This window comes from Ictalurus punctatus, chromosome 9 (assembly GCF_001660625.3).
Source record: "Ictalurus punctatus breed USDA103 chromosome 9, Coco_2.0, whole genome shotgun sequence".
NCBI lineage: Eukaryota > Metazoa > Chordata > Actinopteri > Siluriformes > Ictaluridae > Ictalurus > Ictalurus punctatus.
In genome coordinates, this window is record NC_030424.2 from 13,797,053 (window position 1) to 13,810,915 (window position 13,863).

Here is a 13,863-nt window from a genome sequence, read left to right on the forward strand (position 1 = left end):
ACTGGTCTGCACTGACAGCTAGATAAAAGCCAACTAAGCTCCGCCTCTCCCCAGCAAAAAGAAAATAAAGAGGGAGAGAAAACGTTTTTCATTTATGCATATTCTATTTGAAAAGCAATAAAATACACCGAGAACCTAAATGATGCCCAGACTGTTTTTTTTTTAATTGAAAACCATTTGCGCCCCCCTTCCGATCTCTCTGCCCTGGTTGAGAACCACTGCTCTAGGGAACAATAGATGAAATATGTGGCAGACTGAATTAGTTGCTTGCCAATTGTATGATTGTTCTTGAGTTTTTCCAATAGCCAGTTATTCATTCTCATTAAATATCGTATTGAAAGGAAAATCTGGTTCACCTGTTTTTATTTATATCTATGTATTTCTGATTCATTTCGTAGATGATTGTATTAACACAATACTGCATGGAATCGGTATAATTTTTGGTATCGTGATACTTCAGCTGGTGTAGTTTCGTGAGATATGTTTATGATGTCATGACAACCCTAATGGATACGCACATGACCACTATGCAAATGTCTGTACTACTCAACAGAAAAGATCTGGAGATAATTTATCGTTCAACATTAACAGCGCTTGTACACCATGTCAAAATTTCAATATGACATAGGGACAGAAAATGATGCCTTCACATATTGAAATATGGTATATGCGCATATTCAAGGCTAATAACTATTCTTCATTTATTTCACACGGTGCCTACAGTCCTGGGCTAATATTTAAGCACTACTATTTACTTACATTCATTGCACATACATTTGTGTTATATAGTTGCCACAGCAACCAAAGCCCCTGGAGATCCAAAACCCTTGGGCGCTGGGCCTATTAGCTTAACACGTTTTAAATGGTTTTGGGGGTTTTTTTTGTCTTCGGTTGCATTTGTGAAAACCTACTAAATGAAACCCCTATATGATGGTGAGGGCAACTGGGTGTTTTGATAGTATATTGCGGTCCCATAAAAACCGTAACAGTCTAGTACTTACGTAGGATGTGCCAGGTCCTGTGGTCTCTCGGATGCCTCGGGGTACACAGGGTGTGGGGGTTCTCCTATTGGCACACAACCCAGAGACTTACTGATGGCGTGGCTCAGCTTCTTGGCTGGGGATTTCTGTGAAAGGCACAGACACAAAGACAAAGCTAGACACACTGATGCTGTCTGAATACCAATTACACTCATTGACCCAGTCATAAAACGCTACACAGAGAGGAGGGAACGTTCCTGCTGGAAAGAAATAAAGGGAAGTTTGGGAAGTGAAGTATTTTTGTCTTAGACACAATTTACTCGTCAATACAAATCTGTTCTAGTCATGGGTTTATTTGTCTGAGAAACCAGCCCATAATCAACGTCAGGTAAATATTACTTCTACATTCTAATTTGCAAGTCAAGTACGTTTATGAAAAGTATTGTGTGATTCAGCAGGATCCTGGACTGGCCTGACCTTGAAAATAATCATTGTGGTGGAATGATTCAGGAAGCACTTTCAATTTTTTTTCAATTTTTTCCTACGCTTCAATTCTCAGAATAGCAATTAAGCTTCGGGACAATAGATGTGATGTAAAATCTTAAGTACACAAAAATGACTTATCAGAGGAAAATTACATTCCAGACTGGATTCAATTATCACTCTGTGCCAGACATGCAACTGTGCTACAGCACAAACCTATCATTTGGATTTTTCTAGATTATTTTACTAGTGATATGTTTAAACAGCAGCTGATTTTGTTTGGGTATAGACGTGAATGAGTTATAGACAGCCTCAGGGGGCTCTGCATACCCACGAGGAGTGCTCCTTCATCTGGTGCTGGTTGCTATGGGGACCATTGGCATGGCCACGCCAGAAGCAGTTCTGGCAAAGCTGGTAGCCGTGGCACTGCTGACATCTGTAGCGAAAACCCATCATGCTCTCGCTCCGGCAGTAGGAGCATTCCACCGGATGGAAGACTGGACCAGAATGAAGAGAGAGAGATAAAGAGAAAGAGAGAGATAGAAAGAGAGAGAGAGAGAGAGAGAGAGAGAGAGAGAGAGAGAGAGAGAGAGAGAGAGAGAGCATAAAAAAGCAGCAAGAAGCTGAAAACAACCCAGTCTTTTTCACAAGATAGACTATGGCAGTAACCCAATGCTACTATAGTATCTGTATCAGAAGTGGGCATGGCTTAGCTTTTTTCATTAACAAAATATAGCAACAAATTGTAATTTTGCCGAACATAACTTTCTTCAACTAGTTAACTTCCACAGTCATGCAAAGCTGGGATACAATACTACTGCTGGGATCCGTTCAATGGCATTTCAATGCCTGTATGATTTTTCTGTACGATTTTCATTTAATAATGATGAACAGCAATGAACATACTAGTTCATATTTAAGAAATTAATTCATTGTATTTTACTCAAATACATAAATGCATTTTTTTTTTTGTAAAGTTCATGCCAATTTGTATAGAAGTACCTGAAAGTTTGTGAACCCTTTAGAATTTGTTATATTTCTATATATCAAGATAAAGTGGGTCATGGAGCTAGACAATGACCCTAAGCACATTAGTCATTCTACCAAAGAACGGTTAAAGAAGGCTAAAGTTGACCGTTTGGAATGGCCAAGTCAAAGCCCTGATCTTAATCCAATAGAAATGTTGTGGAAGGACCTGAAGCAAGCAGTTCATTTGAGGAAACCCACCAATATCCCAGAGTTGAAGCTGCTCTGTAATGAGGAATCCATCCATCCATCCATCGTCTATACCGCTTATCCTTTTCAGTGTCACGGGGAACCTGGAGCCTATCCCAGGGAGCATCGGGCACAAGGCGGGGTACACCCTGGACAGGGTTGTACTGAGGAATGTTACGGAAAAAATCTAAAACTCTACTAAAATCCCTCCAAGCCGATGTGCAGGACTGATCAACACTTAGTGCTGAGAAAAGTTTAGTTGCAGTTATTAGTGTATAAGGGGGTCACACCAGATACTGAAAGCAAAGTTTCACATACTTTTGCCACGCACAGATATGTAATATTGAATCATTTTCCTCAATAAATATATATCCTAGTATAATATTGTCTCATTATATTTAAGTGGGTTCTCTTTATCTACTTTTAGGACTTGTGTGAAAATCTTATGATGTTTAGGTCATATTTACGCAGAGACATAGAAAGTTCTAAAGGATTCACAAACTTTCAAGCACCACTGTCTGGTTTTATTTTATTCAGTAAGACAGTGGTCAGGGTGCTGAAACAATCCAATGACGACAGACCAAAATCTGTCTAAAATACATTATCTCTTCATTCCAAATACTGCGTTTGTACTCAATTACATCACTAAGATAGACCATTTCTAGCACGTACCATTCTCTACATTGGCCAGTCTGTGCATGAGAGGTAGCCAAACGAGGCACTGCGGGGGTGGATCGGCCATCATAATGTCCAAGAAGGTGTTCAATAATATCTTCTTCTGGCAAAACAAAGGTAAGACACTCAAAGCCAGTTGTGAGGTGCAGCATCAGTGTAGAAGCATGATCAGTTAGGGACCATTAAAAGGTGCTGTGCAAGAGAGACCCTCACCTGCTGAGGGAAACATGTTCTCACTGAGTGCTCCGTGTAACCGAATGACGGACCCTCGAACACAGCAGTAGGCAGCTTCAGGACCTCCCGGAGAAACTGATCAAACTTAGCAAACACCATCGTCCCACTGGAGTCGGATATCTGAGAAAAAATATCTGAGAAGAGAGAGCAGAGGAATCTGCCATTGTTTATACCAAGAATATTCTGTCACAAACAAAAAAAAAAAACACTTCTTGGTATTATAATCAAACACAGTATTTTTTGACCAAACCTAAAAGGAAACAGCACCACAGGGTGTTCAATGAATGCAACTACATGGAGTACTGTTCTAAACGCAATGCTAATAAATGGACAAAACCTAAAAGAATAAACACACTCACATTTGACTGATTTATGCTTATAGATATGGGTACAGTATGAAAGCATACTAATGAGTTAGTGTATAGTTTACATTTCTAATAATAAATCATTTCATAAAAATACACAAGAGGGCAGCAAACATTCACTAGCATGCTGCTAATGATAGAAGGAATAAAAATGATGGGAAGGCAAAATGATGGACTTCATGCACAATACTAAACAACTCCAGTTCCATAAAGAAGTGATGCTAGAAGTGATGCTAGAATGTCGAAATTACATTATGTTTATAAATACACAGTACTCGAGATATTACAAAATACCCTATTAATGATGCCATAACTCAACTTTACAAAAAAAGGAAATGTTAGCGTACAGTACTTACAGCGTAATTTATCGACAATTTTCCCTCCACACATGGTTGCCAGCATTGACTTCATGGCAAAAACCGTGAGCTTCCCGTGGCCTTCACTGCAACACAAACACACTCTTTAAAGAGCTGTGACAAGCTTCAGGGACAGTTAAGCTTAGCCTTGAATTACTACAAATGGAGAACCATTATTAGTCTAATCCAGGGCTAGGGTTTAATCTGTTATGATAACTTGTCTCGTGAAAATATGCGACGTTTTACCGTATTAGTAAAATAATCCACCATCTGAAGACAATACTGTACGTGCAGTGTGAGAGAGGCATTGAATACTGATTAAGTTAAAAGAATCCCCCCTAAAGATTCCCTGACACTAAATGTACTCCATTATAGCAAGTGGAGACATTACAGCATGGCATAATGATGCCCTTTAAGATTAGGATGGCTAAAAAGAACTTAAAAATTATGTTCCAAAACTGTCTCATAAGCTCACATAATTTAGTGTGAAACATGCCATCCATCCATTTTCTGTACCGCTTATCCTACACGGGGTCGCAGGGAGCCTGGGGCCTATCCCAGGAGATTCGGGGCACAAGGCGGGTATACCCTGGACAGGGTGCCAAAACATCACGAGGCACATTCGCACACCCATTCACACACTACAGACAATTTAGAAATGCCAATCAGCCTAACGCATGTCTTTGGACTGGGGAGAGAAATCGGAGTACCCAGAGGAAACCCCTGAAGCACGGGGTAAACATGAAAACTCCGCACACACAGGGCAGGGTCACATTTAGGACCCACAATCCTTACCCTTGATGCAAACTAACATTATATATATATATATATATATATATATATATATATATATATATATATATACTGTGCAAAAGTTTTAGGCACCCTATTTTTTTAGTAGAAACTTTGTTATAGATTTTTTTATTTTATGTTTTATGAATTCTACATTATCAAGTCAGTACAAAAAATGTTTTAGATTCACAAACATTACAGTTTGTATGTCAGTAAAGAAAGCAACAGATTACGTAAGAGACACTTTTCAGACAAAAAAACACAATGAAGGCTGCTGCGTTTTACAACAAAAATAAGAAGCAAGTGCGACAGTCAAAGTCTCTAGAAGAGCCGTGTCTGGTTCTGCAAGATGCTCATGAAAACTATTTTTATTTCTGTCACACCAAATATTGACTTTGTTTAATCTATTACTGCTCTTTACTGTATTTTTTATGTAGAAACATTTAATTTCATTATTTTGAAGGCATCTTTGCTCTACAGCATTTCTTTGCATATGCCTAAAACTTTTGCATAGTACTGCGTATGTCTGTGTGTGTGTATGTGTGTGTGTGTATATATATATATATGTATGTATACACACACATACATACACAGACTTCCTGCATTCTCACAGGGCCCTACGAAAATAGCTAGAATCTGAATAGAATAGCTAGAAACAGTCCTGCATAGACACATAATTAAAACGAATAACACAACAAATTACTAGTGTTACTGGTCTGCACTATGAAGTCGGTTACAATTTATAACAGATTCGTTTACGGAATAATTTTAAACAACCCTCCAAAATATCCGTCAACATTTATCAGTAGTACAGACATCAGGTTGCATCTACGCTCACAGAAATACTGTAAAGGTACCAAGATGTACTATTCCTCAGATCAAACCATCAAAGATGCATGTATTGTCTTGTATTATGCATTATTATTTTTACTTGGGAAGGTGCTAAGGCTTTAAAGGTACATTAATGGTCTTTCATGTCCCATTATGTGACTAAAGTTATGTTTAATGGTATATTATATTCACATTTCCATGTGCCCAGGGTGCTTTTGTACTAAAGATACAAAACATATACCCCTGATGATACCAACCCAGTAACAATGAAAAGCACAGTTTGTGACCTTTATATCTGAGAGCGTATAAACTAGTTAGGCAACAACTATAGGTAAAATCCCCTCTGAAAATATTGGAACAGTAAGGCGAATTCTATTGTTTTTTTGCTACACACTGAAGACATTTGGGCTGGAGATCGAAAGATGAATACGATACGATAGAACAGATGTTCAGCTTTCATTTCCTCATATTTACATCTAGAGGTGTTTGGTGGCAGAATACCGAATTTTCAGGTGAGCAAAAATGATAGGAACAGATAGTCCTAAAGTAAATTCAAGCAAAGAATATGTATGAAATTCGCATTGCTTTGTAATAGATGTGAAACTGGCTCGATATAACTGATCGTCCACCACATGGCTCCGGAACCGAGTTACCACATGCCATCTTGCACCTGTCGTAGGTGGCCACCATGAAGTTGAGCAGCAAGCCAATGGACTGCTCCACATTGATCTGGTGGGTGGTAGGCAGGCGCTTGTTCAGCTGGTAGAAGATGGAGGAGAGGATGGTCTCCAACCGTGACACGTTGATCTCTGCGTTGTGGTCCAGAGTACTCAGCCCGTTGTCACGAAACGCCTCGATCATGTTCCACACGTCCACCAGGTGAACTGTAAGAGTAGAAGGCAGAGAAGAAAGCCAATGGTCAACAGTAAGGTTTGCTGCGAATGATGCTTCAACACACGTAGCCAGGACGTGATTACATCAGAGAAACAAACAAGAAATAATGGTATACAGCTAGGAATAATGAAAGTACAACTTACGATTGCATCTTTTCTGTACAAATCGTAGCTTGCACGCCGTCCTATATGTTGAAAGACGGATAACATCAAAGTTCTGGGCTCCTGGTCACAGCAAAGGAAATGATATGATTAATTATGGATCAGTTCTTTAAGTAGGCCGTCACGGATTTTAAATAGATTTACTGACATTTATCCAATTTAAAAGCAAGCATTCATTTTTATCTGGATTAATAACATTGACTATTTCTGGCACATTCACTCACCGGCCACTTTAATAGGAACACATGTACACCTGCATATTCATGTAATTCATGCAGTCATCCAATCATGTGGCGTCAGCACAACGCATAAAATCACAGAGATACAGGTCAAGAGATGTGCATTGTGAAATGCATTTCTGCTCACAACTGTTTTAAAGAAAGTTGTTATTTGAGTGTTCCTGTCAACTCGAACCAGTCTGGCCATTCTCATCAGAACTGCAGCTCACTGGCAGTTTTTTTTTCTTTCTCTCGCACCCATTCTTATTATAACAGTTTCTGAAATACTCAAACCAGTCTGGAATCAACAACCATGTGACTGTCAAAGTCACTGAGATCACAGTTTTTCCCATTCTGATGTTTAATGATGTTTGTGCTGCTATGACATGATTGGCTGATTGGATAGCTGAATGATACTTGTTATGGGCGTTCCTATGAAAGCAGCCAGTGAGTGTATATTTGACATATTCCTATTTTTTTCTTTGAAAAACACAAGTTTATAAAGTCAATTGCTCTGTTATACAACAGAGAGAAGTTTACCCTGTGCATGTGAATGTCTGTGCATGTACTTGTGTTGTAAAGGATTGTATATAACGAGCGTTAACTTACTCATTTCCATGAAGAGCTGTCTCTTCTCCACTGTGACCTTGCTGTGACTCTTGCTGGCTTCCTCAATCATTCTAAACAGCAAAAACACACAATGGCTCTTAACGTCATCTTTTCTACGATCATATACCTGCTAATGTGAAGTGGTGATTCTCTAAAGCGAACTGCACCGTGACGCTATTTTCTATTTTGCTGAATTTCTCTGTCAATACAGTGTTTAAAGCATTTGTGGGGGGTTTTTTTCTTTCTAGTAAATACAGATTTCTCATGAAGTCAGCGCCAACAGTGCATATAAATGTTTCGAAATACTTTTTTAAAATGATTGCTAAACTTTTGTTGCTGCGGTAAATGAGTTCTGTTTCTAATTACAGACTAGAGCTGTCATACAGCATGTTGTGCATAGTCATAATAAAGTGTAAATAAATGTGTGAAGTAAATAATTCATTGATCACCTGTCAGTTGGGCTGAATCTCAGCTAAAAGGAAGCGAAATTGGGAAGTTCCTGTAAATAAAAAAAAAGTTATTATTATTTTTTTTTTTTACAAACCATTTAGACAATTAGGTTATACACAGGTTATACATATGTTTGTCTCGTCTCAGTAAGAGCTGCAGTGATAGTAAGGCCTTTGTTAAAATCAGTTCCGCTGTTGTTTTGACAAAAGAGCACTTTAGCTCTCATCATAATGTGCAAATAATGATTCCGTACGCCACTTCTATCTGCAAAGGCAGCACCATTTGGTATAATGATACAAATGACTCTAACGATAGGCAGGAAACACAGTGCGGCCCCTTCAGTCACTGTAAACGTCAGACGTTATGGATTTTTGAAGCCTGTACGAGATGTAGTTTCAACGTGCTGGTTGGTTTTAGCGTTTACTTGCTGTGACTCCACACTCTGGAATTCAAAAAGCCAAGAGCTTTAATACTTTTTACAAGAATTTTAAAAGGCATTTGTTTAACCAGGATCGGTTAGAGGGTCCATGCACCGCTCACTCTCGTAACTACTTACATTTCCTGTTTGTTTTGTCTGTAGTTACTGAGTAATTCTTCATGGCTGCTAAATAATATGTGTTAAAACATAATTGAATAATAAGCTGGGATGTTAGGGGCTTAAATGTTACATTTACTTCAACTTTACATATTTAACAGCTTGGCAGAAATATATACATTTCCAACCTAAATTTTAAACTGATGAATTTGTCCCTATTGAGCAAGCCAGAGACGACGGCGATCGTCGGAAAGGAAAAACTCCCTGAGATGATATGAGGAAGAAACCTTGAGAGGAACCTGACTCAAAAAGGAACCCTTTCATATCTGGTTAGATCCAAATAGTGTCCGAGGAAACTCGGAGGAAACCAGAGAATCCTGATGAGATGGACAAGGACACGGGATATCATTATTAACAGTATTATTCTTCTTCTTATTATTATTATTGATTCGTCTTCAGTTTATGCTTTATCCTGGTCAGGGTCACGGTGGATCCGGAGCCTATCCTGGGAAAACTGGGTGCGGGGTGGGAATACACTCTGAATGGGATGACAGCGAGTATATTACAAGATACCAAGCACACACACACACACACACACAAAGTCATACACTCATTCACTGCTAGGAAACCAGAGAACCCTAAGAGGACATAGGGCATCCATCCATCCATCCATTTTCCATAGCGCTTATCCTACACAGGGTCACGTTGAGCCTGAAGCCATTTCCGGGGAACTCTGGGCACAATGCAGGGGACACCTTGGACAGGGTGCCAACCCGCTGCAGGACACAATCTCACTCACATTCGCACATTACGGACAATTTAGAAACGCCAATCAGCTTAAAAATGCATGTCTTGTCATGGACTGCCAGAGGAAACCAGAGTACCAGGAGGAAGATGTGAACAAGCATGCTCCGTGTACACAGGGTGGAGGCGCTATTCGAACCCCCAACCCTGCAGGTGGAGGAAAACGTACTAACCACTAAGCCGCCCTGACACAAGGCATCATTATTATTATTATGTATTATTGAGGTTAGTAAATGCACTCTAGTTGAAAAGAGCAGTGTGCTGGTGTTCCCTGAGCCACTCCACTCTGAGGCGCAGCGAATAGGAGCTCTGCCTCACACCATTATGTCATACGCATCGTTTGCTGAGTGTGAATTACACACTGAGATCATTACCGCATAACGACTTGTGCATGATAATAATTCACTGCGCCCTCAATAACGCTGCTCCAGCCTGCAACTCAAACGCTGCCCATAAAAAAAAAATCTCCAATGTATATTAATAGTAATAATAACATTTTTATTTATTTTTTGAAATTTACTACGCAAAGCAAAAAAACAAAACAAAACAAAAAAGGCGAATGACACAACCGCACCTCGATCCGCGGCGATGACGTGAGCACAAACTGTCCGAGCAGAGCCTCCATCCACTCGGCATCCAACCCGCGCTCGGTCTGAGAGCCGTGACGGCGTGAAAACACACGCAATTCTCCACGGTTACGACGCGTCCAGGCGAACACATACACGTCAGAGTGCGGCTGTGCCACAAATTCAGCTCTTTATGCTCTTATTTACTCCAAACAAACCAAGCAGGCTACAGCGCGCGGTGTCATTATACAGCACTATACGGTATTACAGTATTATAGTATTACAGTATTAGAGTGTTAGAGCCCCGGCCTTTCCGAAACTGCCGTCTGCAGATCATCTTACCAGCAGGAAATCACGCAGGTTGCGCTACCATCATCAGCATCTGAGCACAGGGATAAACGCTCTCGGCTTCGGGAGATGAAAACGCGCTCCCGACGCTCATGTCACGAGCTCGATTTAATACCGCTTCATCATCTCATAATCCAGCGTTTGCTCGGCATTTCACCGCCGCGCTGCTCGCCGTCATTACGCCTGTGTCGTGGTTAACGCTCCTTTTGATTCAGTGTTAACGAACTGCAGTAGTGAGAAGTCGCCCACTGTGTGTGTGTATGTCAGAGAGAGAGAGAGAGAGAGAGAGAGAGGGAGAGAGAGAGAGAGAGAGAGAGAGCGCTTCTGTAGCACCGACGAGGACCAGCAGAGGGCAGCAGAGCGACACACAGACACTACAACAACAACGAGCAATAATCTATGCCGTTTTATTTCTTTTTAAAATACTACTGTTGTTGTTGTTTTTTTGTACACATATTAGACATATTTGATTTCTACATTAGACATTTTGATTTCTACAACAGCGCTGCTGAATCCTTGGTCCGAAGGTGGCGAGTAACAGCTCTGACAGTAGTTCCGGCTTCAAGGCAAATCACTGGTTTATATTAAAGAGCACCTATTATGGTTTTGAAATAATGTGCCAAATTTTGTTTTAAAGGTCTCATACAATAAATGTACATGCATCCAAGGTAAAAATAATAATAAATAAATAAAACACTTTAATGCATAATTTTTTTGAAGCATTACCCCCCCCCCCCCCCCCCCCCCCCATCGACTCGTTAAATGATCCGTTCTAAAGGATTCATTCTAAACTCCTCCTTTCAGAGAGCATAGTCTGCTCTGATTGGTCAGATGTCCCAGTCTGTTGTGATTGGTCTATCGCTGTCAGCGTGTGTCAAAAGGAAACGCCCACTACCATGAGTTCAGCTCCTCTGTTCGGGAGCAGCCAATGAAGACCAGAGGCGGGGTTTTTTGTTACAAACCTATGTAGGTTAGTACAGGAAAAAGTCTGGAATTACTAATGATTCGTTTCAGCTGTTCAAAATCACTTCCTTCTTTTGGGAGTTGATAACTCCGTTTGTTGTGCGCTTTGATTTTTGAAACTTTACAGACTTTTTACATTCACAAACAGCTCCATAACACACTACATGAAAGGTAATATTTGAAAAAAACATAATAGGTGCACTTTAATGCATTTATATAGCACAGCGTGGCTGAATACTTGGATCTGATTGGTCAGAAGGTGTGCAGCGTATTAGTATAACAGCAGAAGTAGTTCCGGCTTTAACATCAACGTTAATATTAATGCGCTTGACCTAATGTGTATCAGCTCATTCTCAGGGACTACAAATAAGCCGACACTCCAAACAATCGAAGACTAATAATAGACGTATTTAAAAACGTGTTATTGTTCCATCCATCCATTTTCTATACCGCTTATCCTTCATGGTCACGGGGAACCTGGAGCCTATCCCAGGGAGCATCGAGCACGAGGCAGGGTACACCCTGGACAGGGTGCCAGTCCATCACAGCGCACACTCACACACACGTTCACACACCCATTCATACACTATGGACACTTTGGATACGCCAATCAACCTACCATGCATGTCTTTGGACTGGGGGAGGAAACAGGAGTACCCGGAGGAAGCCCCCGCAACACGGGGAGAACATGCAAACTCTGCACACACAGGCTACCGGCAGGAATCAAACCCCCAACCCTGGAGGTGTGAGGAGAACGTGCTAACCACGAGACGTTTTTTTTTTGTTGTCGTTAGGAGACGTTCTTGTTTATGGAAAGACTCTCAAATGTAAGCGCTCAGTCTTGGTTACACTTTCTTTTTTTTCTCAGTAAAATGACAGTCTGTGAGTGTGTGTGGGTGTGTGTGTGTGTGAGAGAGAGAGAGAGAGGTGTTTGTGATTGAATGGCTGTTTATCACTGCTGTAATGTAGGTGATAACAGGAACCAACTTGTCTTTCGGACATTCCACAACGTCATATCTAACTGTAAAGCATTAAAATGAGCAACGTGTCTGTAAGGGAAATAGCCCGGGGGGGCGGAGCACAGATATGCAGGAAACTGGTTGCAGTGATACAGTGATTAATCTTTTATTTTCTCTTACGTGGTGCTGTCTGAAGTGAGGAGGTGTGTGTGGGTGAGGTGTGGGAGGTTTTGTGGGGGGGTGTGGCTGGCGTTGCGACGCTCTCAAGGGCGTGTCGGGATTCCCTAGGAGTGTGTGGGATTTTCCCGTGCCGTCATCCACCGTCGTGTGTAAGCTCACCAGCTGGCGTCTTCGTCCGCACCCAAACCTTCGGGAAGAGAACGAGAAAGAGAGAGAGAGATTAGAGAAATTATGTTGCCATATCTGAGGTCGGAATACCTTTAGGCAGCAAAAGGACGCGCACGTGGTCTGCGAGTTAGTACCCTTCCCTGCACGGGCGGAAGAGCGTCCTCTTATACACTTCCCCCGTCGCCTGAGTGGTGGAATTCTCCCGACTGACTCCCCAATCGCCGGCCGGTGTTGTGTCAGCGGTTCCGCCCCACCATGACGGTCCTTCCAGCTGCGCGGCAGTCGAGGAAGGAGCGACTTTCTTATCCTGCGCGCCGGCTGTCGGTCCGTTGCGACAGTACCCATCTCCCCCCACCCCCCCACCCACCCCAGCTCCGAGCCTACTGCCGCTGGGTGGCGGGCCCAGAGCGTGTCTCGCCGCGAGAGCCCATCTGCATTCCCATGTTGGTCCCCTGCCCGGTGTTGGACCCGGAATGAGAAGTCCTGTAAGGCGAGGAACCAGCAGGTTACCCTGGCGTTCGTGTCTTTGGCCTTGGCCATCCACTGTAAGGGGGCATGGTCCGTTACTAGGACGAAGTGCCGGCCAGCCAGGTAGTACCACAGCTCCTCGATGGCCCACTTTATTGCCAGGGCCTCTCGCTCCACGGCTGCGTATTTCCTCTCAGCGGGGAACAACTTCCGGCTGATATAGAGGACCGGGTGTTCTTCTCCGTCGGAGGTTTGGGTCTTCGATTTGGGTACCACCAGGAGGTCCACCTGCTCCCCGCGGCGGCAGGGCCGTTGATAGAGGAGCCCACCCCGGATGAGGAAGTAAGAGGTAGGGTGTCTCAGGTTAGGGCTCTGGTCGACTCCCTCTATCACTCGCACCTGGGCCCAGCAGTGCTTAAGGCGGTCGTCTTCCTTCTGCTCCCGTCCGAACTTCCCCTCCCGGTTCACCTGGTGAAAGACAGAAGACAGAGGATTAGCGTGTAGGGGGTCTTACCTTCCGTGGCGGCGTCTCCGTCGTCCTGGTAGGCCTGCCGGGCCCGGGTCTTATTCGTGCGTTGCGGCGGCCTGCCAGATTCGATAGCCGGGCCC

At 42.3% G+C, this 13,863-nt stretch overlaps 1 protein-coding gene across 6 annotated transcripts in view; it reads right to left on the reverse strand.

The window, feature by feature from the left end:
- Window positions 1–13,036, reverse strand: part of dtnbb (dystrobrevin, beta b) — a 36,591-nt gene extending 23,555 nt beyond the window's left edge. For 2 of the 6 annotated variants that reach the window (XM_017475365.3, XM_017475364.3), the window contains exons 1-10: window positions 10,511–10,820; window positions 8,263–8,312; window positions 7,814–7,884; window positions 6,969–7,049; window positions 6,602–6,815; window positions 4,309–4,394; window positions 3,567–3,721; window positions 3,351–3,456; window positions 1,794–1,960; window positions 1,002–1,126 (exon numbers count right to left, since the gene is read on the reverse strand). In XM_017475365.3, the coding sequence (XP_017330854.1) occupies window positions 1,002–1,126; window positions 1,794–1,960; window positions 3,351–3,456; window positions 3,567–3,721; window positions 4,309–4,394; window positions 6,602–6,815; window positions 6,969–7,049; window positions 7,814–7,883 (1,004 nt within the window). In that variant the 5' untranslated portion in view covers window position 7,884; window positions 8,263–8,312; window positions 10,511–10,820. Of the gene's footprint in view, window positions 1–1,001; window positions 1,127–1,793; window positions 1,961–3,350; window positions 3,457–3,566; window positions 3,722–4,308; window positions 4,395–6,601; window positions 6,816–6,968; window positions 7,050–7,813; window positions 7,885–8,262; window positions 8,313–10,510; window positions 10,826–12,618; window positions 12,806–12,901 lie in introns of those variants that run through there. The other 4 variants (XM_053682551.1, XM_017475361.3, XM_017475362.3 and 1 more) reach the window with 4 other exon arrangements.
- Between the last annotated feature and the right edge of the window lie 827 nt (window positions 13,037–13,863).